The sequence below is a fragment of the Rhynchophorus ferrugineus genome, unplaced genomic scaffold (genome assembly GCF_030347505.1).
Source record: "Rhynchophorus ferrugineus isolate W39M unplaced genomic scaffold, kcgeb_rfMv2 rfM11, whole genome shotgun sequence".
Taxonomy (NCBI): domain Eukaryota; kingdom Metazoa; phylum Arthropoda; class Insecta; order Coleoptera; family Curculionidae; genus Rhynchophorus; species Rhynchophorus ferrugineus.
In genome coordinates, this window is record NW_027472590.1 from 3,272,390 (window position 1) to 3,298,838 (window position 26,449).

The window sequence follows — 26,449 nt, forward strand, 5'->3', positions numbered from 1 at the left end:
TGGTCTTCTTTTTATTAATTCTTCGAAGACTCATCATCTGTATCAGCTTTCATCAGCGAATATTAGATTAGAATATCATTTTTTTTTTCAGACATTTTTATCTATACAGCTGGTATTTGGTCTAACAGATCTGTTGGAGATTGAGTTTAAGATATTTTTGATTTAAGGGCGTTCAGATGAAATTGGGATGATCCGTCCAATATTGGATCATTGTTAATTTATCGTTATTATGCCCGACTGATGAGGATAATAACAGCGTTTTAATCTACCTCCGTAAGATGACATATGATACGACAAATTGAAACATTAGCGGTAATTTCTCTGATATTATCAAAGCTTGCGAGTAGGTCGATTCCAATACATGACCATAAAAGAATATCCAACAGGTCGTCCTTCAAACTGGCGGTGATGACGTACCACCTGAGGTGGCTCTAGGTGGGGAGGGTCGGAATGGCGAACTCTTCGAGCTGGCGAACTTTTCAATTACACAAGATAGTAACGCGCGGCGACAAGCTAACGGCGTGGTGTGACATTTTGGATTTCATATCGCTCGCTGTATTTATTCTCATATTACTAACTTAACGCATTAAGTAAGTTTTTGTTTTTGTTTTCTCAATTGTTTTTACTATTCAGTTCAGGCTTATGAATTTAGAATACTTTAGTAATTCATGGATGATTTATTATTGTAAAATAATAAACATTTCTTTCAGTTTGTTGACGATTTGTTTGCTATATTCCTTTTAAACGCTAAAATAGTGTCGAAAAATTATTTTAAAGTGTGTTTTTGGTTAAAAATTATTTTGTGTTGATTCTTCGTTAATTTTTAAATATATCTGTGCATATTTGATTGTTTCTGAATTTGGGGTCATTTTCTGGATGATTTTTGTTGTAAAATAATAAACAAATATTTCAGTTTATTGATATTTTTTGCCATATAACGATTAGTTCAAAGTGTGTATTTAGTTAAATATTATATTTATTTTGATACTCTATATGATCTCCAATTTTAAATGTTGTTTTTGCTTTTTATTGATGGTTACTATTGTGACAAAAATTCGGATATTAGGATATTGTTTTTGATGGATGATTTCTTATTGCAAAATAAAAAACATTTCTCTCGATTTGATATTTTCTTTGCCATATTCTTTTAATAAGTTAATATAGTGCTAAAATTAGTTCAAACGTCAAAGTGTTGCTAATGCTAATGTGTGTAGTCGAACATTATATAGTTTTAATCCCCCGTATAATCTCTAATTTCTTAACGTTATTTTCATTTAAAAAAATTTAAATCAAAAATATTAAAACAAAAATTTAAATTACTATTAATATTAGAGTTTGCATATGCTTCTTAGCTAATAGTTATTTATCTTCTTGTTGTTCAGATTTACTGATTGATTCGTTTCTAATGTTATCTATTTTCTAAATATTTAAAATAAAGTAATCCAAAACTCTTTTTAAATCAAATGAATTTAACTGGTTTTATTTGGAATTACTTGCTGATACTTGATATTATCTGTGGTATACTTTAATTATTGTAAGCAAACAATATATTGTTTATTTGTATAATAGATACAGTAATTATACTAAAATAAAAGATATTTCATAGGCGATTTTTATAGTTTTAAACAACAATTCCAATACTTTCAATGTTATTTAGTTGTTTACCATAATATTGTTTTCCTAAATTTTGTTATTATATATATTTCAATTATGTAATATATATTTAATGTGATTTATATTCTGTATATCCCCATATAGAGTCCATTATCATTCTTAATCAAATATATAACTACATTCTGTGGATAGTTGTTTACGACTGGTCAAAAGCGTCATATTTATTTACGAAACAGGTTATTATTGATAACTGGACTTTTATTTTTCAATATTTTCTTTCCTATTATACAATATATTTTACTATTTATTACTTTCGCCATATCTACAGATGTATCAAAGAAAGACAGATGATTCTACATAGTTTTTACATAATTTGTAACTATTTTTTGCGTTTTGAAGCTATATAAAAGTCTCATTCATTCGTTGTCCCGACATTATAATTATTAGGCACATTAATAACGAACTTATGGTTGGAAATTCCTGTTCTATACATCCACCAACGCTATTTCAGGATGTACCAGGCACCAATGGTATCCGATCTGTAAAATAGTCATGGATAGCTGAAAATAGCGTATCGATTAGTAGATATGTCACCACCGAAAGAGATCAATATCCCAGGAATGTGAAAATTCATTTCTATATAGAGCAATCGATAAATATTAGGCGTGCGAGAAAATAATCCGCATTTTCGTAATAATAATGAGTTCAACCTTTTGTAGAAGCAATGTCATTCATCGACAATCGGTCAAGACAATCGTATTGAGACTTGTCTGGACGGTATGACCCTCCACCTGTCTAATGGACAGAGTCTTGTTTAACTAATAGGTTTAAATAGTCTATTTTATCCATACAGTATTTGATACTCACTCAACTTTATTTTGTGATGTTTTACTCAATTTTGAAGTAAAATTAATACCGTTTAAATATTTCTTTAGAGTTGACGCCTCATAGTTTATCACAAAGTTGTTAGTGCGATGTTCTTGAAGTAAATTATTTTTAAAATGATCTGTAATGATGAGTATTATGAAGATGGCGGTGATAATACAATAACATTCAATACAAAACAGCTGTTTTTTAAAATAATTATTGAACAGCTGACAAAGTTGAATAATAATGAATTGGAGGTACTGCTTGATGAAGACTCGTATCAAATACTTCAAGAACTATCCAAATTATTAAGAAACTACTCACCAAAAGTAGGCAATCTCCTAAACGCTGTCGAAATAATAAAAAAGGAAGAAAAGGTTCCCTTTCGAATGAAACTTAGAAAGAAAGGAAAGGATGTTTGTATCTAGAGTCATTTTTACTTCTTCCGATTAATGGTTCATTACTTCATTTTTTCTGTTAATGTTAACATTATTTTAAAGCCAGTTAATGTTAACATTATTTCAAAATTAACAGTTTTAGCTTTTAAATATACTTCATGCATATGCAGAAATTTTTTTGCAATTGTTTAATATTTAAGGAAATAAAATAGTGTTAAAAATAGTTCTATGTAGTTTTATAAGTGACTATTTATGTATTTTCTTGATAACTCTTAAGCGATCTTTATTTTTTAACATTGCTTTTGCTTAGAGTGTAACTATAAATTCTTTCTTGATATGGAACTTTGGAATTATTCATTAGATACTTTCCTGTTAATAATATTTAATATATATTACTATTTATACTACTTAGTTGACATTTATTTTGTTTTTACTTTATTAAAATATGATTTTGAGCTGACGGTTTATAAATATCTTCAACGTTATGTTTAAAATTAATAAAAATTTAGTGTAGTTTCCAGGAATTTCAATCTGTTTTGGCACATACTATATTTAGATATATGCAACTTATTTACAAACACGTAAAGTTTGTTATTAAATAATTAACTTGACCTAATTGTACGTTGTTATCAGGATTTATGACCTCTTACTAATTATTACAATAATTACGTTCTGATGTGGGAGAGTTGTCATTTCTATATATAGATAGGCTCGGAGTACCGCTGGCGCTTTGCATATTTATATAAAACCATAATGCAAGGCCCGTGAATGGTCTCAAAACAACTGGCCGCCACGGATTTGTTCCTGTTAACCAAACATGGACCAATATTCGGACCGGTTCCACTAACAGTTTCCACCAAATACGTTTAGATCATCATTAAAAATACGTTTCACCTAAGTTATACGTTGAACCATTGTTATTTTTGTTTATTTCGCAACTATAATGACCGTTAAGTATTTCTTCGCACTTTTATTTTGACGTTCTTCAAGGTTGCAACACGCTTTTTACCAGCAGGCTTGATTGTGGTGGTTAATTATCAATAATTTCGATTCTATGTAACTAAATGATATATTAGGTAACTTGCACCTTTTGTTGAATGGTGAACGCTAATTGTCGAAAAGATACCTTGAGATTTAAATGCATCTTGAATTATTCGATTTATTTTTTTTGTGATAAAAGATGTTGTTGTTCTGATATTTTCTAATCGTGACATGTCTGTCTTTTTTTTACTTCGTATGACTATTTACTTTCGGGGAGATTATTGATGCCAGTAGGTCAGTGAAGTCAGCTAATAGATGTCAGATATTAAAACATTATACGGTTTTTCTTTTTTTAATCTATATCGTGGGTTTTTTGTCTGTTTTTTTGTTTCAGTTTCTCAATGGTCAACAGTTCCATCGTTTAGTTCATCATTCAAAGTACATTGTTCGGTGTATGTTGTTTTTTTTGGATTATATTTATCGAAAATAAATGTGAGAAAATCAGCATCTATATTTAAAGCTTCTACTATTATTATAAACATAAGCTTGGACATCAAATTTTTTATGGAAGGTAATAGATAGCCATAAACAACGTTTCTAGAGGGCATCTCTTTGGACTTTTGTTCTTTGGAAACTTTCTTCTTTGTTGAAGTTAACTGCTCTGCAATACCTACTTTTATAGTACAGGTTGATCACTCGCCAATATTAATAATGTTTCCGATAATGCACATTTGTGTGCAGTAATTCCATATACGCCATTTTTTCTGATGGTTTTCGAAATTATCAAAACCCTTGGTGGTTATTGTTGTATTTGATGCATTTTGATTTTAATAAACAAGGGGGGAGTGAGAGTTTAACATTTGATAGTGATAAAAGATGCGCAGTGTGTTAAAATGTTGTTCCCTATTGGAAAAAATTGTATCAAATGCTTCCATAGACTTTCAAGGAGGATATTTGGAGTTTGACATACATTCTATAGTGGTTTTGTCGCTATAAACTTACGGTTAAAATCAACAAAGGTAGTTGTTTGATGTTCGCTGAATATTGGAAGGTTAGCCGAAGAGCTCTGATATTTTTGGGCTTCCATATTCGCCAGACTTAGCTCCGTTCAATTTTTTTCTCACCTTGAGAATAATAGAACATCGAAAAGAGATACGTTACTACAATTTGGTCAGTGGTGTTTCAAATAGGGGTAAACAATCTTGAAAAACACTTTGTATATAACTAATCATTCATTGACTGGTTGTTATTATTGTTTAAAGTCTTCCCAACGTATGATTATATTCTAGAAATAATTCTACATAGAAATCAAGTTATAACGCTAGAGTAATGAAAGAAAACATTACTTTTTTTAATAAACAGCAGTAATCTATCAACAGGTTAAAATGTATGAAACAAAACTGGCAAAATAAATAGTAAAAATTAAACTTAAGTGTGTTAAGATAAGAAACAATACAAATTATTATTATATTAGAAGTTTCTTTGTTTTGCTGAAGCGTCTTTCAGAACTTTATACATTAATTGGGACAAATATATAAGGTAATACCGCCTTGTTGATGTTTCTATATTCGTATATAAGCTAAACAACTTTTACCGTATCGCGAATAACCAACCAGACAGAACCTAGTTTATCTAAAACGCGCGATTGCGAAAACTTGCCCTTACCATCTTTGGCAGACTTTGGAATCGAGCGCCTAACAGTACTGGGAGATTATTTATAGATGTTATTTGTTACTTCTAGATCATCATGGGTGGTTTGACACAGAGACCATGGACGCCAACCAAAAGACGAGGACCCATCGCTGCTGAATACAACAGTCCCGGACCGGCATGTGTGTCTTTGCCATCATACATCGGTGAATATCGTTATTTATATTTTGTTTGCTTTTGATTATCTGGTACCTGCTGGTACGTAATTGTAAATTCGCTGGTTAATTCTAGGTGATTCTAGTACTATATAGGAACCCTCCTACTTTGACAGGACCTCTTTTTGAATCTTTCTAGTCATCAACTGCTAAACAATTGTTTGACTTAGAAAAATATTAAATTTAACACTTTATTGCATGAAACATACATTTCTAAGATTCCATTCTTCATGTAAATTTATTTGCATTTACAGCCATAATATAATAAAATGTTGCTTTATGAATAATATCGTTGCTGAAGTACTATTGTTGGTATAATATTGTAATAGGACTGCATGTGTATATAATTCTCAACTTGTTTATTATGTGTGATAAAATGCGGAAGGGTTTAGAAACACAAAAACTATTAATATAATTTGAAAAACTGTTCTATTCAAATAAAGAAGAGGCGACTTATTCAACAGTGATATAAAACGACACTGAGTGTTTTTATCTATTAGAACTTTTATTATGTCGTTGGGAACTATCGACTGAAAACAGCCGAAACATAGCCAAAAAAATAGCGACTAAAAATAATAATTACTATTTTCGGTCAAATGCACGGTTATTTACAAGAAAACTACCAAAAAAAATTATAAAACTGTATATATTACATATAAATCTATGTAAGCATAAATTGGGTACATTTTTGTCAAGGTCGCGGATAGAGCGACAGAGCCAGAACGTTAAAAATTAAAAATCAGTCGAATGAAACTAGTAGAACCGAAAATAGTAACTAAAACCGAAATCCACCATCGACTGTTTAGTAATTGACTACATTTTACAATCGACTGTTTCAGTCACTATTTTTGGTTCACTTTACTATACTTTTCACTATACTTTTATATATTTCATTCACTTTTTTATCATGGGTTCCTTTAATACTGTGTTATTAAAGATTGGACCTGCTAAATAATGATGCTGATCTTATAGTTAAGAATGTATATCATTTATACCCTGAATACCATTTCCTTAATAGTTGTATTCATGTTTATCCCTGAACATCTCCTGATATATGGCTTTTTAATAATAAGACATTCTCAATAATGAGCTCAGAGAAATTTTAACTGATCATTTTGCATAGGTAAAAAACCATTGGAAGCCAAAACAGGTAGCGCGCCGGCCTTCAGTTTTGGAGCCAAGACTAACGCGAAACTGGACAGTATCGGACCCGGGCCTGGTCAATACAACGTCTCAGGACTCAGCGCTAAAGGTTGGTCGAAATTAGCACCACACGATCCCATTCGTTCTTCAACATCATTCGTTTTCAGGTAAAGACAATCCCCCCGCGTTGAGTTTACACAGTCGACACAAGGGACCCAAGCAGGAGAATTTTCCAGCTCCTGGAGATTACAATCCTGACAAAGCCGAGAAGGTTATTCATGATAACTCGCCCAAATACACGTTTGGGTTGAAGACGAATGTAGGAAAACCTTTAGACACCCCAGGTAGCTTAAATTTCTTTTTAGTGCATATGATAAATCGATGGTCTAACTTCAGGACGCAGAACTAGGAAGCAGGAATATAATTATCATAGATTAACATATTTTTGACAGAACAGATAAAATATATGAATCAATACTGGTCAATGCAGGTCTCAAGTTTCTTTTTAACAAGTACAAGAACAAAATCTCTGTCAGAAATGTATTTTAATAATAAATAACATCGGTTATTGGTCTAATAACCAAAATAATGTATTGATTAGCTTTATTTTTGGTTTGTGAAGTTGGTATCTATTTATAACACTGTGTGTTTATTATTTATAGTGAAAAATAATCAATATATTTACCGTTTCTATATAACATATCTACTGAAAAGTTTCCAGTATTGTATTTTTTATAATTAATGATTCATAATTAATACTAGATATGTTATATGTTAATAGATACCAGCTTAGATTAGTAGCCTAATTAAATTAAAGAAAATTTAATTTTAACCGATAATGCAGCGGTAATAAATAATCTATTAATATTTAATACAGCTCCTAATGCTTATAAACCATTTGTTCGAACCGGTAGCCACAGGTACTCTTTCGGAAGAAGAACTCAAATCCACAAAACGTCAGATACACCTGGTTAGTTTTTGTTTTTGTTTTTTTATGTCTTATTCTTTATGTGTATTGTTATTGTCATTTTCCTTCTTTGTTTTTCGTATCTGTTTATGTTTGTTTCCAATGTTAATTCTTCTTCTTGACACGCTGGTAGATTAGAATTGCTTGTTTGCATTTTACTAAAAGTAGTACTAAATTAAGAATGAGTTTTGAAGTTTAAAAACACATTATATCATGTTACACAGCTCAAAAGAAATCTTTATGGATTTTTACATTTTCAAGTATACAATATTTGGAATATATTCATGAAAGTACTGATTTTATCTGGCGAATTACAACGCTTTCTGTCAAAATATTTAGTCGGTTCTGTAAAAAATAAATTACGGGTTTTTGTTTGTCTAAAAATAGATTGATTGGTCAGTAAACACAAAATATCTTTGTTTTGTATGTCTGTGTGATGACAAAACGAACCAAGCACTCAGAGCAAGATATGCAGTCAGTACCAATGCTAAAGACAATGCTTTAAATACATTTGTCAAACCTAAACTGAGTGTAGAATATTCAAATGTATTATGTAGAATAATATTATATTGATGAAAGTTTGGAGATGGTTTGTGTCAATGTTCGAAAACATTTCAGTAGTATCAAATTAAAAAGAAATTGCATAAATGGTGTAGGCAATCTTCAAAACTTTAAGACTAATTATGCGTATAAAGTTGTACTTTATCCGCAATCACGTGAGTATATTTTGCTGAGGATCTAGGAAATAAAAGTGATTAAAGAAAGATATGTGAATGGACAGTAACTTCACACAATCACAAACAAAAGTTTACAGAAGGCGTTTATTTTACAGAAGTACACGTATTGCTCTTTTTGGTATAATGTGAAAACGAAGAAGCCAATATTCGTGATTTGTAGACATTAGAATATTTGAAATTCTTACACTTTTATATCAAGCTCAAGTAAACCATTGTGTTATTGTTTATAATATTACATATACAGTTTAAAATTAGTATTAATTGAAAAATGTATTCATTCAATAGTAGATTTTTTTGAATAACTATGCGAAATTTCATTAAAACTAAAAACGACGACTGAAAGTTAGTTTTTAAACTTCATTACTATATAACCTATTAAAATATATATTAGGTTTAGTGTTTTAATAAAACTACTCGTGATTCACGAAAAATATCAGTATTTTTCGAATTCCACGCTGTAATTGCTGAGGCATATCACGCTAGTCGACCTTCACCTAGTTTTGTTGATTAATTTTTTTGCTTATATGCTTAATTATCTCGTTAATTTCTAAAAAAATCACCCGTAGTTTTGTTGAAATACAACTTAACTTCACGTAGAGTCGCGATTCACCAGTAATATTTATAAATTTGTAGCACCCAACGTGTATAATGTTCCCGATTCCGAGAAAAGGTTACATGATAACGCACCTAAATACACATTTGGCGTAAAGGCCCCTATAGACAAACCCTCAGACACACCTGGTTAGTTACTAATTAATTTTTAACCACACTAATTCCAAATATACAGTTTCGTCACCCTTTGATTTGATAAGAAAGTAATTTTTGTTATGTGAAACGTTATACTATAGTTTATTATTTATTAATAAATATATAATATTTATAATATTATTATGATATAATAGGGATACAATAATTCAATATTGAGGTCTAATTTATTGTTGCTTTACTTCTCATCCTGTCCATCTTTGTTATATTGTTTGCTATTCTGAGGTTTTTGAATACTGCTGCTTGTATCTATCTGCATTATGTAGTATGGAATATAACCCTTACTTACTAAGGATTTTTTAAACATTTGCAAAAATAACTAACAATTTAAAAACCCTTTTCGTCACATAACAGGGTAACAGGTAATTGAAAAGTCTACGGCCTACCATAGTAAAACACATTTTTTGCGAAAATTAGACCCTCCAACTTTTCTATACCATTTTTGTAGTACGATTTGTATTCAGTGTCGGCGATCACCTCTTTATTCGACGAATTCGATTTCTTCCTAGCCAGCATTCTTTTGAGATCTGACAACAGGAAATCGCTTGGCGTTAGATCTGGAGAATACGGTGGATTCATGGATTTTTGCCATCGTTTTCACTGACTTGTGACACGATGCATTGTCTTGGTGAAGCAGCACTTTCTTTTTCTTTAAATACGACCTTTTTTCGGCGATTTCGTCCTTCAAGCGGTCCAATAACGCTGTCTAATAGTCACTGTTGATGGTCCTTCCTTTTCTAAGGTAGTCAATGAAAATTACTCCATGCGCATCTCAAAATACAGACGGCATAACCTTGCCAGCCGACTGTTGCGTTTTCCCACGCTTTGGAGCGGGTTTATAGTATGCAGTCCACTCGCATGACTGTCGATTGGACTTCGGAGTGAAATGATGGAGCCATGTTTCATCCATTGTCACATATCGAAGCAAAACTCGGGTTTATTATGCTTGATCTTCTCCAAACACTGCTCCGAATCATCAACTCGTCGTTGTTTTTGGCCAAAAGTGAGCTCGCGCGGCACCCACTTTACACATAGCTTTCTCACACCCAAATATTCGTGAATGATATGATGTACACGTTCATACTAATGATCTGACAGCTGTAAAATTTATACACGCATATTTTGAGGGATAGGGCTAACTAAAAAACATACGGATTTAATTCTAGTTGCGCCATCTATGTGCCAGGCCGGGAACTTTTTAATTAACCTGTTATTTTCATATATTTTCGATAAAATAATCGTCAATTATTTGCATTATCATTGTTCCTAATTTATGATCACTCATCTTATTTTAATCCCGAGTTTCTTGTGCTCTAAAGTATTGCTATTAGAACACACATACTTTTTTTTTAAATAACTAAATTCCATCAAATTGTAATGTAGACATTGTCACTATTAACTTGTTCTTTTCTGAATGATTAACAAAGTTTCTCTCCTCCTCTACAATATATTAATTCAATTGTTTTTGTACGGAATGCAATGAACACTGAAAATTTTTTCTTATCAATTCAAAATTTTATAATTTTTTTTTCGCTTATAGCACCGAACGTCTATAAGATCCCTTCTAGCGAAAAACTGGATAACACTCCAAAATACAGCTTTGGAGTTAAACCAGAGCAAGTGAAACCGTTTAATACACCTGGTTAGTTTGTCTCAATATATTTTTTAGGGCTGTTGCTGTAATACCGATAAGGAACAGCTTCATTGTTTGATTAATATATTTTTAATTAAAAAGCGATTAGTATGATATATGTATATGGTTTCAGATGATTTTAATTAAAAACTTATTAATTAATCGATATATGATTGGTTATAGTTGCATGGGTATATCATTTATATTGATCATTAAGTCTCTATTTTAAGTTGTGTTATTGTTAAATAACTCATTTTATTAAGAACAAAATTAATTAAAAGGGCATGTTGAATATGGGGGAAAGGTTGCTGCTTTTTGTGTATAATTACAATGTGATATTTATGATTTCTACTTGGTTTTTTTCCTACCGAGTTTTCATGATATTCCTTATTTTAATCCAGTAGTCTTTATATCGTACTCGATGTACCTAGCAACGTTTTGCTGTAGTTCAATCTAAAATTAATTATTAGGAGAGAAAATACATAGTTTTCATTGTTGTTGGAATATAAGAAAAGAAAGAAAACACTTTTTTAATCAGCGACAGGACCACATTTCTTGTTTGAAAATTTTGTGTATAACTATAAAAATCGGTTTAATGACTCTGGAAGTAGGAAAACATTAGTAATTCTTATAAATAATTTTAATATAATAAATTAGTAATAATAATTAGCAGATTATCGCTTAATATATATACGAAAAATCCAATGTTTTTTGCACTATTCTAAAACCCTATAAATTTTCTCAAAATCCATGATGGATCAAATAAATCACTGAACTCATATCAAGATATTATGATTGTTTCATTTTTCAGCTCCCAATGTTTATAACCTACCATCTGGTGAAAAGTTGGATAATACTCCAAAATACAGCTTTGGTGTTAAACCTGAATTGGTGAAACCTTTTAATACTCCTGGTTAGTTCATTATCTTGTCACTAATTGATTTAACTGTTTCAACATTCACTATAACCATCATCTTCAATGAAACACTGATATCATTTCCATGAAGTGTTAAAATGTTTTGGTCACAAAGAAAATACAATGGTAAATCAAACCTTTGTGACGATTTAATTGGGTTTATGTTGTAGCTCCCAACGTTTATAACATTCCGTCTGGTGAAAAATTGGATGCTACTCCGAAATACAGCTTTGGTGTAAAACCTGAGTTGGTCAAACCTTTTAATACACCTGGTTAGTGCATTATTTTGTCACAAACTAAATTAATAGCTTCAATATTCATCATCATTATCAGCTCCAATGAAGAATTAATCCCATTTTCATGCATTCTAAAAGTATTTTCGCCATAAAGCAAATGTTATGGCATCTATTTGATGAATTATTGGATTTATGTTGTAGCTCCGAATGTTTACAATCTGCCAACTGGTGAGAAACTCGACAGTACCCCGAAATATAGTTTTGGTGTTAAGCCAGACTTGGTGAAACCTTTTAATACTCCTGGTTAGTTCATAATATTGTCATTAATATTTATAACAGATTCAATTCTCATTATTACCAACATCATTAATGAAAAACTGACCCCATTCCCATGTATATATAAAATATTTTGGTCTTAAAGCCAATATTATGGCCCACTAAACTTGTTTCAACTTATATTGTAGCTCCTAATGTTTACAATCTGCCAACTGGCGAGAAACTCGACAATACCCCAAAATATAGTTTTGGTGTTAAGCCAGACTTGGTGAAGCCTTTTAATACACCTGGTTAGTTTTTTTTTAGTAAAATTAAAGCTTCCTGGCTTCCGATTACTTATCTACTATTTAATACAAAACACATTGTTATATGTTACTTGACTTCTTCGTCATATTTAACACATTTTAAGAATGAAAACATACAACAAACATATTGCTAATATTATAAAAAATTCTATATTAATCTGCATTATAGTTTTATAACTGAGCATAATTTCATTAATTTTCTTAGTTGTAATGATAAGAGCTTTAACAATCTTTCTACAATTTAAAAGTCTTTGTTTAGTTCGCGTCTTTGTTTAGTCTTAACTACTAATTTTAACTTTTTTAATATTCGTTTTCCTTTAAAATCAGTGTGAAAATATTTGTAATAGCAATTAATAATCTTATGGCTTCTAATGTAATTATTAGTAATAATCCTCTAACTAAAAGAGGACTATATCTTTGAGTGATAGTTTAAAACATATATCAATTTTATTATGTGTACGGTATGATATTAGCAATTGGAATAAGTTTCGGCTATTTTTTTGCAAACAGGTTAAAAAATGCATATATTATCATACAATTTTGACGTTATCTGTATAGCACGAAGGCCTTTTAGAATTTAACGATTTATTTAGTCCATCGATGGGCGCTACTTTTCCTCATCCTTCAGGCAATTTTCGAATTCCATCTCGAAGAAACGATGTCTGTTTTGAGGCTATCGCCGAACCGAGTTTTTGGTGTCCTTGTATGAAATGAAGCGCTCGTCAGACAGGTTACGACTTCTATATCGGAACAAGTAGTAATCAGAAGGTCTGGAGAATATGGCGGGTGAGGTAACTCTTAGGATTTTAATGTTTCCAAGTATGTTTTCCTCGGTTATGTTATGATGAAGAATAATACTGTTGTATCTTCGTTGGTATTCTGATCGTTTTTCGCCGCAGTGTTCGTCTGAAACAAATGAAAGGTAGTGGGCAGCGATCCCCATTAATAGTTTCATGGAATAACGATTTCAAGTACTCCTTTTCAAGTTTTTCAAATAAGCTTTACACATCATTCGATGACCTTCAGCTGCTTTCTCTTGAAAAAAAAAATATAAATAAAACTTCTCTCAAATACGATATATTCGATACACATTCCGACATTTTCAACGCACGGAACAATATGTTATGTTCGCACTTCGACGAAATGACAATGAGGCTTCAATATGGATATCATCTGTTGTAAATCCTTTATAATTAATTTATAGGCCTGATAAAAAACACTATGCGCACTTGGTAAAGCTTCCAATAACGGAAAACGTCTGATAATCTCTTGATATGACAATTTATTTTGTGTTGTTCTTGTTGATTAACATACTCTGGTTTAATATTAACCCCAGGATAATTCTGCACTAACACGCATCTTGTTTTAGCTTGGAACTCATCGCCACTCTTTCTCTCTCATTTTTTTCTCACATTTTATTTTATTTATTTCTTTAATTTTATTTTCTTTGACATCCTAGCACCGAACGTCTACAATATCCCGAAAGCTGACGGTGTTCTCCTCGACAATTCCCCGAAATATAGTTTCGGGAATAAAGTTAATCTGGATAAACCACTGGACACGCCTGGTGGGTTTCTCTACACCGAAATCAATCTGAAAAAGACATCATCTCGCTCACCATCGTTCACTATCATCGATCGCCGTGTGTCTTTTTGATTTTGATTGCTTCGATTTGAGATAATAGAGTCTCATTTGGTCTTGTGCTTTTAGCTCCCAACGTGTATAACATTCCGTCAGTTGTGGGCGATAAGAAGGGAGCTCCGGCCTATACCATTTCCGGCCGCAACAAGGATCTGATCGACGAACGTGTCAAAAATCCAGGGCCAGGTCAGTACAATAATGTCGATCCGGAGAATTATAAGAACCATTCGCCGGCTTATACCATGAGCGGAAGGACCAACGTCCCTAAGGATGAAACCATTCCAGGACCTGGAAACTATTCCCCGGAAAAGGTAACGTTGTTTTTTAGTTTTCAATACAAGGACTGTGGATTGATTAAAAATACATTTATTACATTAGATATGCTTAGTACAAACTTGATTTACAAATTAATTTATTACCACTGTACTGTTGTACTTGCATTAATGCACAATAAAGGCGAGATCCGTTCGTGTGGTTTGGTTAACTTCAATCTTCTAATTTCCTGTGCGTTGTCCAGTAGCTGTATTATTTCCACATTGAGATTTAGCAATCTCATTTCATGTTTTAGGGCAAAATCTTGGATCACTTTGTGTATCCATTTGATTCCGAGGTCATCGCGTAGCTCTTTGTTTGTTATGTAGCGATAAGCATTGCTAATTATTGGCAGAACTGTGTTTTGGGTGCACTGAATTACTAGTTAGTTTGATTTCTTAGTTTCTTTTTGGCCTGAAACCGGTAAGGGGAATCCTGTTACGGATACCTGATCGGGGAGACCCGCAGGAATAAGCGAGTTGGACTGGTTATGTGGAGACTGCCTCTGGGCTACCCATTAAACCCCACCCTATTAGCTGATCCTATGACCCTAACTTCTTACTGTTAGTAAGGAGGGTGCCCGTAACCAGTAATACCGTTAAGAGGCACAAGGACATGGCGTCGTTTTCACACCACGCAGTTTGCGGTACATAAGTTAATCGCTCGTCGGAAAAGGTCGAGACAATTTGGAGTTAGAGCACGACGGCTGTGATAGAATAGGGCCACAATATCTCGAGTGGAGCTCAGATATAAAATCGTGAACTTAGAGGACGTCTATTTTTCTATGAATTTGATTGTTCCCGACGAACCAGGGGACATTGATTACTTTCCTAAGAATTTTGTTTAGAAAGACTTGAGGACGTTCCATCTGGCTAGTTGAGATGGATTTTCGATAGACACTGGAGCCGTATAGAGCGACTGATCTTGTACAGTAGAGATTTTATAGAGAAAGGAAGCCTGCTGGTCCGATTGATAAGCGGGAAGAGCAAATTAACAATACCTTGACCTTTATGGAGGGACCTTTGAATCTGGGAACTCCACCTAAACTTGCGATCGAAGACAAGACCGAGATAGGTGACTTCTTCTGATCATGGGATTTCGGCGTTCTCGATTTTAAGACGCGAAGTGCTCAGTGCAGAACGCTTCTTGTGGAAGAAGATGGCCTGCGTTTTTTGTGGGTTGACCTGCAACCTTCAGAAATGTAACCACTGGGCCGTTTCATCGAGTTGTTTTTGGAGTCTGCTCTGGATAGAGTAAATTATGCGAGATAAGATCAAGATCTGAATACCGAAATGTGATATCTGTGAAAATACATATGATTGATATGATCTTGTGATAATTTTACAACGAATTGTTCATTACTTGCTTGTAATCTGGTGGTTGGTGATGGCCGAGAAAGTTATGACCAATACTTTGAAACGATGCCCATGCTGCTGCTTCAAGAGGTGTTAAAAACTTTGTAATTACTGCATCAGTAATTAGTTTTCAAATATCGAAATTAAATGCTCTTCTTCCATAGCGAAATTGCTTTCATTTCTCGCAGGTGATCAAGACTATATATATACTGTGCTATATTAATAAATTTACATCGACGACATTCATCGAGCAAAACTAGCAATAATCCACATGATAGTTCTGAATAACAATCACATCACAAAATAAGTTACAAAAGATATTTGATGTGTCAGCTGACAGCTGTTTTAAGAGCGCGCTATGCGCTAGCTCGAGAAGTAGAACCAATCTGGATATACGGATTAAAGACCTGACTTCAGAGCACCAAATAACGTTAAGAATCATTCTCATTTGCTCAGGTTCAAAAGTTGCCTTGTGTTTTTATTCTCCTGATCCTGATATATCTAAATCCAGTTATTTATACTATTACTTTATTTAAATACCTTGGATTACCGGTACCAACAAAATAAATCTGTAGGATTTTATTCCATCTTCTAAATATCTCGGACGTGTTGTAATCGAAAAGCTGAATTAATCAAGTTGGCGAGTATGACCATTCTATTCCTTGGTTCATATTTGCAGCACTTTATCATCGGTAAATATCAGTTTTTATAACTCTGGTGACTTCTTGACTCTTATGAGTTTTATTGCAGATCAGTTTCTGTGATCTGAAGGTTTGTTCCAAATGGTTGGCGAAAGCTTTATCCAAAGATAATCGCTTTAGGCTTTTAATTTTTGAGTGTTTTTTCACAGTGAATGATTTGTTTGTTGTGTGATTGTGTCGTATTTCAGATCACCATATAAATAACCGTCATCGGATCCTTTTTTACCCTCAATATTTCTATATGCAGCATTTGTTTTATATCGTGTAATCTTGTTTTGGCTTTTCAGCTACCATTACCTTAATTTTTTGGATATCCGTTTAGTTGCATCTTTTATGATCAAAAAACGTTGCTTACGCCAACAAGATATGAAACGTCACTTATTTGAGATCCTTATTTAAGATTAATTCACAGTCCTAGTATAATTTCGGCGAATTTAATTAGATTAGTTCTTGTTAAGTTTAATCAATAACCAGTCTAATTACTTTGGGCGTGGTAACGATCTCGTTAACTCCCACCGCACTAATGCTTTTTAGGTAGTCTCCCATCTGAGACACGCGCCCAGTCATTCCTTCGGCATACGTCACTCCCCATATTTGGGTTCGCATAACATGTTCCTTCGTAAAGACAAAACCTACTTGCTTTTCTAACAGCTTACCCGGATGCTAACCGATCACTAACCTTTCTATCTAACTAACATCTTCTTCGTTACTCAGACGTGGATGCGTGGTAAGTATTTCTGTTTTCTGCTAATGAATGAATGATGAATGATGAGTTAATTTTATAATATTTAATACAGTATGGGAAGTAACAAAGTTCGTGAAAAGTTAAAAAAGACTTTGGGGGTCGCTAGACGTGCTGCTACCTTGGAATGCGGGTCTTACTCTGCTTACGATGGGCTTGTTGAGATTTTTTTTATATTCATATTTTCTGTTGCCATTTCAATTTGAATGATTCTACGTTAGTGAAAACTAAGGGAGTTTTACTAAGAAAAATTTTGTATATAGTGTGGGGCAAAAATACGTCTATCATTTTGATTGCGCGCCAGCTTGGTTATGTGATGTTTAACTCAGTTTCGCTTTAACCATTGTTTTGTGTGGACGTCGAAATTTTATTATGGATAAATATACGCTATAATCGTTCCATTATTGCCACTCTTAATATATTATTTCCCAGTACTTCACATATCATTTTCGTTAAAATCATGGGAGATTAATGAACATTGCAGAAATTATAAAAAATTTTACACCATTAAGCTTGTAAGTTATACAATAAAAAGTGTATTCCCACAAAATAAGTGGATATCTGTTTATGTCATATATATCAAAAGCTATAAATTCTAGCGCAATTTGACATGGATTTTTGTTTATTTTAGTACAAAGTGCATCTATTTTTAGAGATTTATCTTTGTCCGAGAGATAAAAAAAATTTATCACTTTTTCCTGTCATGAAAATTAGCGACTTTTTGCTATTTTCAGGTTTTCTACTGGTATTGCCGTATAAATAATCACAGCTTAATGAAAATTACAGAAGTTATAAAGAATTTCATGCTGAATCGAATGGTGGTATAACAAATTTCATACAGCGTTTACTTAAGTTACACAATGAAAAGTGCATTCTGAAAATTAATTTCTAATATTTAAAAAATACAAAAGTGAACTTTTTACAGACTATACTGTGTAATGCTTTTAGGAAATATTTTATGTAGATGAAATATGCGTTCTAGAAAAGGTATTGCGTTTATTTGTATTCGTATATTGTAGTTAGTGCAACAAAATTTTAAATGTAGTGTGGATTCTCAAGTGTTTGGATTTAAACTAAGCCATGTTTGTAAACTAATCCGGGGTTATCATTCTTGCCAAGCCATGATTATCTTTACTTGATTTCAATTAACTTTGTATGCATAGTTTACAGTTTTATCTATAAAATCAAATTCATATGATGTCAAAGGCTGAGATGAAAGTTATAAAGAACTTTGAACTGATATACTATACGTTTGATTAAATGAAACTTTCTGTTTTATAAAATGTTCCGTAGAACAATGTCAATGAAGCACTGAAAATTGAACGATAAATTTATACCAATACTTTCTCATGGGCATATATTTAAGCTTCTGGAGTTTGTAATTAGTTTTATTTTAAAAAAATACATTATTTACTGAGTATTGTTTATTAATTGTTTATTAATATTTTAGGTCGTACTGGAGTATCCACCAGCCCATAGTTTCGGTATCAGACATTCCCCATACGCCGATCACTACTAAAAAACATTCAAAAGAACGATTTATCACGACCACGAAACGACTGCCGCAACCTATGCCACCTATTACCTTTGCGCAGAACTATCATCGATAATTTTTAAGTTGGTACATCGTAGAATCCCAGAATCCATGGCGGTTTTATTTTCGTTTTAAATCTACTTTTATTAGGATATAGTTTGCCCGTGTGATTAATTGTATATGCTTCTATATATAAAAAATATTTAAGTGTCTGAATTTAACAAATTCGTTAGACGATCGATTAAACCGCAAAAAAAGCAGAATAACTTTTGTCGTTTAATGAAATTGTAGGAATTATATCCGCTTATTAATTACAAACGGCATGTACATGACGATATTTCCCTTTCTGATACCCACTTGCCATTAATAAATATATTGTTAATATATGTGTCCATCTATATCTACGTAATATTTTTAGTTTAATAAATTTTTTATTACACTACTGTGTGTTTCTCATTACTGTGTTTTTTATTTCCTCCATATAGAGGAAAACATTACAATAATTTGAACTTACGACGTTGCCAGCTCTTGTAAATTTTACGCATATTTGAAGAATATCTTAATTGATTGAATTATGCTTGGTATAATTTTAATTATAAATAATTTATAGGCAAGATTATTGCTGGAATAATATATACAAGAGTTTACTGGTAAGTGCGCCTGATATGTACATTAAAATTTTATTTTTGCCGCGTTGCCTATTCTTGAAAATCACTGTATATTTCAAGAATATAACATATACAGAATATTTTCTCGGTTTCAAAAAACAACCCAAAATATACGTTTAAATTGAATTTAATCTATTATCAAGAACAAAGGCATTTGGCAAACCCTTAGGCGGTAAAAGGCTACGCAGAGGAATGCCCGGCATGAGCGTAAGAATTTGAAGTTGCTACGTTGTCAACTATTGTAAATTTTACGCATATTTGAAGAATATAATATTATTTTAAATTCACAAAATTTTAATTATAAATAAATTTTCATCCGTATTGATCGGTTTACAGGCAAGATGAGCGCTGGATAAATATATACAAGAGTTTAATCATAATGACACCTGATATGAACATTAAATTTTGATTTTGGCGTATTGCCGATTATTATATGTGTATGTATCATCGGTATATCAAGAATATAATATATAAAATATTTTCCCGGAACATGCTTTACTCACAAGCTTTAAATGTAATAATTATTGATTAAAATAACGTTCGCCGCGCCTGCACCATAATATAACAGAAATCCACTTATTTATATAGTTGCGTATATGTAAAATAGAATACTGTAAATATAGGGACACTGACCGCCCCGTAATTTCGAGTCTCGCCGTAAGAGGTCGCCCGAATCAGTTTACTGCTTTAATTTGAATCTGATTTTCAGTATATATTTTATATATATTTTGTATTTAATTCTACTCTGATTATTTACCTTATATATAAATACCCATCTTATATTCATGTATAGTTTGTTGATTTTATTATTATTTATATATCGTATAAGGTATATTCAGTGTTATATTGAATATAATTTAGCGTATTATAATTAATATAATAATAAATATATATCTATATATTATATATTATTATGTAGTTATATGTATATATTATTAAGTAATATTTAGTAAGTATTACTACTTTTGTATAGACGAACGTGATAATCCATATATCATATAGTTATAGCAGTAGCAAAGACCAAGGAGAGGGTACTCACAGCCTCAGTGCTGCCACTCTACTTCAAATCTTTATCTACACCGTTTTGCTGACCAGCTTCTTACGTCGTGATTTTTACACAATTTCAAGGTATATGTCAATCTTTATCAAGTGTCTTTGTAGTGATTTGTGGTAACCAGTGTTGTTTGTACTCTCGATTTACCGCAGTGTAGTTGCCTTATGCTTCTATTTTAGTGCGAAGGACTTAACATTCTGGTAAGTTGTGAAATTTTGCCTGAGGGTCTTCAGACGTGATGTCAAGGTTTTTCTTATGTCATTGTTATCATATCTTGTCTATAACACGATGTGGACATCTCAAATTATTGAGATCATTACATCATCCTCAAATTCCTCAAACCTTAGCTTTTTACTATATGTGTCCCCTTGTCCAAAAATTACATTTTCGAGATAACATACAATCCGTATGACCTCTGTCAAAAACGTCATCATCTACCATATTGGTTCGCAGTAATACGTCCAATACATGCGTTCCTGTAACGGTTTTGGTCCTCATATAACAAGAAAGCAGCAAATTGAGCAGATATTTTTTAAGGCTTGATTATTTGAAGAGCCTCTGGTGCCGGACGATTTTGTATTTGTAATCATCTAAGGTGAATAACGTTCGTTGGTTGATCAAGTATGATTGTATGAAGTATGGTTGTTCTGATCGGTGTAGTTCGAGTTTTTTTTCTGTAAAATATCTTAGAAGTTCAAATTATGCAGTTTAAATCGACAAAACCCTTCATAGAATTGCAAATATTGCATATTTATTTACAATAATTGAGCATTTTCAAAATAATTTACCCTCCAAATTTAAAAAAAACAAGAATCTCTTTTCCTCTTAACTTAGAGTTGGTACCAATAATTTCCTAGTCCTTTAAATTTCTATAATATTGTTCTGTTTTCCTGTTCTTTATTGGTACCCATTTATTACCTAAAATTGATTAGTAGTAATGTTTTTATATAAATAGTTTTATATCATAAACTTATTATTCTTAAGAGGTTATTTTAGTTATAATTAGTGAATCAACAAGTTTGTTGGTAGTTTGGTCTGCGATTGTGATCAAATATGGACGCACACGCGTGTTTTGAATCCCACGATTTGTTTTCCATTTAAGGGGGTCCGTGTGAGTGTATGAGCTCATGCCAATAAATATTTACGTGATATTGGCGCAAGAAAGCTTGGAACAGTGTATGCCTACTTGTATTATTAAAAAATATACACAATTTACTTAAAAAAATATATCTTTATAACATATATTGCAATCACATCAGTTCTAGTTTACGTAAATCTGTTGGCAAAGATATAACGTGGCTTTTTGTTGTAAATATTAGAACGATTTAAACGTAGAATATTATAAAATACGATAAATTGTAACATAACTTTGCTTGGGGAAACGAAGAACAATACTTTCTAAAAAGCAGTCGTTATTTTGTATAAATTACTTCATATTAATATAAGAACTACTTACCAATGCTCACGTAATTCTTAAGTTACTAATATTCTATAATCCAAACGGTTTAAGACTACTTTTAAGAGGTTAAAAACAAACTCTGATTTTTGTTATTTCAACGCCCTCTGCAGGAGGCTTCTATCACATACGTTTTTCAGTAATTTCGATTTTTAATTAACGGCCACTGAAGTTTCACTATATATAACACGTGTTCATGCTTCAAATACTTCATAGAAACGTTGTTAATGTATATAAAAGCGATAGTAGCAGTAAACTAGACCAGAATACATTTTTTTAGAATATTAATTAAGTTTAATAAAATCATATTATGTAACATTTATATTAACATATTATGTATATCAACTTAACGTATTTAGTTACATGCGTCAACTTTAACAATTTATATTAATTATGTATCTGTGTTGGTTGTTTTTCCTTAATTAACTGCAAGAATTATTGCAGATGATAAAAGTATTGTTTGCAGAGAAAAAAAGCGCAGTAGTTTTAGTTTACGCAAATCTAACACCAGAGTTGAAACGTGATTTTTTTGTTGGAAATACTATAGCTTATTGAACGTAAAATGATATAACGTGATAAATCGTAACATAATCTTATCCCCGTACTATTAAATATCATTTATGAAACAGAGAACAATTCTCTATCACGAACAGCCCCCATTTGGTTTAATTACTTTATATTAATATAAAAAATACTTACTAATAATCATTTACGTACTTGTTCTATAATCGATACTATACTGAGAGGTTAAATCTACGGATTGGGTCATTTTGGTTACATCACACGCCATCTACAGGAAGCGTGTATCACGTATATCACTTGTCGTACCCTCAATATCTATTAAAACTGTTTTTAACTACATTAACAAAGTCACTAACAAGGAAGAAATCCGTTAAAAGTTTTAGGATATTAATATGGAGCTTTGAAGGTTCATCTACAATATTTACGTTCAATATTGTTTTATCAAATTATGCATATAGTTTACGAAAATTTCCGATAAATCCGTTTATTTTCTAATAAACATTTTGATAGTCTTGATGATTTCATCAATTATTATTTGATAAATTATGTTATATATATATATATATATATATATATATATATATATATATATATATATATATATATATATATATAAAGAAACATTCAAAGTTTTCTTGTGATAATAACACTCGGTATACTCACAAAAATTTGATATAATTATACAACAATGAAAAAACTTAATTTTCGTACTGTAATTTTTCAAAACTGTTTATAGGAATACTCGTAATAATTTAATATGATAGTAAAGTAAATAGTAACATTATTTGTACCATCGCCTGTTTGTCCTTAATGATCTTCGAAATAACACAGTTTTCATCCAAATTTCCATGATATATTTTGGCGGATCCGGGTTCCAATAGTCTTTGTCTGAGAAACTTCGTCTATCTTTGGTGACTGTACACTTTTTACTTCATGTATTTGTCTAAATTTCTCTAGAATATTTTAGTTCAGAGCAACTTCAGACAAAAGAATGGCAAAGGAGAGACACCTTCCTGCAAGTATTGCAACTTTTGAATGACATCCGAACAGGAAACAGATTGTGTAGTGATTATTGTAAAGTGTAGTTAACAGATAAGTATAGAGATTAAGAAATGAGACAAGAAAATAAATTATTGGTTTGCAAGAACTAGTAATAATGTACTAATTAAAAGAATCTTTGTGAAATTGTTTAAATGGTTTTTTTACGACAATATACACTCAGTTTGTTATACTTTCTACAGATATCTTAATATACATATATAATCCTTCTGTCCGTGTGTATGTCACTGAACTCTTAACCGGTTGGACCGATACTGATAACAAATTTCTGTGCGTATCTGTTTGTAATGAATAGATTACGAGAATATTAGATTTATTTTAAATTCACAACTGGACGCGGTAGACAGTGCTGCCATATGATTTCAGGATTCTTTTTATCTTTTGTTGCCATTGAAACATATTTTTCGATTAAAAGAATAGAGAATAACAAATTATAGTATTTGTTTATTTGTCGCAACGTTCGAGCACACTAAGGCCTGTTGGATTCATAGTATATATATATATATATATATATATATATATATATATATATATATATATATATATATATATATAATAAAACCATCCTAACTTACTCTAAAAACTATTCTAGTTTATTCGGGAGGTTATTAAATCTCACCCTATGTGTCTATTAATCAGTTCATACGGTGGTTTGCGTTTGAGCCTACGCGTCACTGTCATCGCGCACATTTAACTGTTTGGCGAGTGCATCGGGATGCACTAACAGTCTTTCAGAGTACTACACACTAACACTCCGAATCACAGTCGTTAAAGGATCTATGGGGATGGTGATATCAAACATCATCAATATATCGGTTTATAAGTCCATTTCGAATGTTTAGTTGTTGTCTTTTACTTATTCTATTTTAGGGCATTATGATCAGAAATAACAGGAAAATAATATCAGTTCTGGGATGTTACTGTCACGTGCTAAAATCACAAAAATTAATTGATATCTTTTTACACTTTCTTTTATTATCTTCAGGTGATTTGTTGTTTGATGATTTGATAACTTGTTTTCCAATATTTTAGAGTTAACATAATGAATAAATTAATAATCGAGAGCAATAACATTAGGTGATATATACTTAAGAAAGTAAAACTACGTGTTTCTTGGTTGTTTAGTTGCTGTGAGATCGTTAATTCGTACGGGTGTCACATTTCTATGGCTGTAACTTATTCTTTAGTCAATCACTATTCAATATTTGATTGGTTTCTTGTAATTAAACAGTGATAAATGTGAAATAAAAGAGATATCACACGTGATATATATTTTTTGGTTGTGACAGTTCAAATGGCGTAGTTGTATAAACCCTTAATGGATACAGGAATTCAAATTTAACATTGGTAAAAGCACATAAACGTTATAGTGGTTGTTGGATATTTTGTTTTTTTGATAAATATAATGCTCTGAGTTAATTTAACTTATATAATGACTTGCTGGCAGAATATGCCCAACAATTGTTATCTTTTTATTTACAAATTATTATACATTATGATAAATAACATGGCAGTAATATCATTTCTGTAGTGTTTTTGCACAATATTTAGAATCTCAAAAACTAATTAGTATTTTTTACATATCTTGTGATTTTTTAAAATAGTAAATGTATCGTAGTTAAAAAGATATTTATCTTTATAAATATGTAGTTAAAATTTTACAATAAATACATAATAACCAAAGGTAATAACCTAATGAATAAATTAGCAATCAAGACCAATAAAATTAAGTGGCATATAATTAAAAAAGGAAAACCACACGTTTCTTGGTTGTTTAGTTGCTGCAGGACCGTCAGTGCGCGCGGCTGTCACGTTACTACGGCCGTAGTAACGTATTCTCGTAATAAAACAGTGTTAAAAGTGAAGTAAAACAGTTTTAAAACGTGGTACACATATATTGGTTGTGAGATTTCAGATGGTTTAGTTTTATAAATCCTTAATGGAGAAAGGACTTCAAACTTAATATTGGTAAAATCACAAAAATATTATAGTGGTTCATGGATATTTTGATTTTGTTTTTTTTGTTGATAAATATCACTCTTAACTTAAACAATGACTTTCTGGCAGAAATTTTTTTTACAAATTTTTATTCGACATTACGAGAAACCTGCCAATAATATCATTTCTGTAGTGTCATTGCAACGTATTTGGAATCACAAAAATTAATTGGTATTTTTTACATATCTCGTGGTAATTTTTGAAAATACTAAATGTAATGTAGTTAAAAAAGGATTTCTCTTTATAAATATAAAGACAACATCATCAGCATGTTGATATATAAATTTCTTCTAAATATTTAGTTAAAATTTTACAATAAAAATACAATAACTAGATGTAATAATGCAATGAAAAAATTAGTAAAAAAGACTAATAAAATTAAGTGACATATATTTAAAAAAGGAAAACTACGCGTTTCTTGGTTGGTTAGTTGTTGGAGGACCGTCAGTGCGCGCGGGTGTCATATTTCTGCAGCGGTAGCATATTTTTCAACAAGCTACTACTCGACATTTGACTGGATTCTCGTAATTAAACAGTGTTAAAAGTGAAAAAAAAAAACAAATTTCAATTTTCAAACGTGAAGCATACATTTTGGTTGTGACACTTCATATGGCATGGTCGTATAAACCTTTAATGGATACAGGAATTCCAAATTAACACTGGTAAAAGCATACAAACAGTGATTGTTAGATTTTTTAGTTGAT

At 31.4% G+C, this 26,449-nt stretch overlaps 2 protein-coding genes across 53 annotated transcripts in view; both read left to right on the top strand.

The window, feature by feature from the left end:
- The first annotated feature begins 453 nt into the window (after window positions 1-453).
- Window positions 454-19,430, top strand: LOC143205073 (uncharacterized). 50 transcript variants are annotated; one of them, XR_013007732.1, is made up of 15 exons: window positions 454-590; window positions 5,602-5,716; window positions 6,849-6,977; window positions 7,036-7,212; window positions 7,746-7,838; window positions 9,206-9,313; window positions 10,878-10,979; window positions 11,782-11,883; window positions 12,057-12,158; window positions 12,324-12,425; window positions 12,587-12,688; window positions 14,163-14,270; window positions 14,414-14,655; window positions 17,247-17,439; window positions 18,905-19,430. XR_013007732.1 is itself a non-coding variant. In XM_076418102.1 (14 exons), the coding sequence occupies exons 2-14, from the start codon at window positions 5,608-5,610 to the stop codon at window positions 18,971-18,973; spliced, it is 1,545 nt and encodes a 514-aa protein (XP_076274217.1). In that variant the 5' UTR covers window positions 454-590; window positions 5,602-5,607; the 3' UTR covers window positions 18,974-19,430. The 50 variants fall into 50 exon arrangements, 22 of the variants coding, with proteins under 22 accessions (XP_076274217.1, XP_076274221.1, XP_076274220.1 ...); XR_013007738.1 differs by lacking the exon at window positions 12,587-12,688; XR_013007737.1 differs by lacking the exon at window positions 12,324-12,425.
- Window positions 19,431-20,688: 1,258 nt separating this feature from the next.
- Window positions 20,689-26,449, top strand: part of LOC143205065 (transient receptor potential cation channel protein painless) — a 29,181-nt gene continuing 23,420 nt past the window's right edge. The window contains exon 1 of one of the 3 annotated variants that reach the window (XM_076418075.1): window positions 20,689-20,910. The gene's annotated coding sequence lies outside the window, so the exon portion shown is untranslated. Of the gene's footprint in view, window positions 20,911-25,512; window positions 25,716-26,175; window positions 26,408-26,449 lie in introns of those variants that run through there. The other 2 variants (XM_076418074.1, XM_076418073.1) reach the window with 2 other exon arrangements.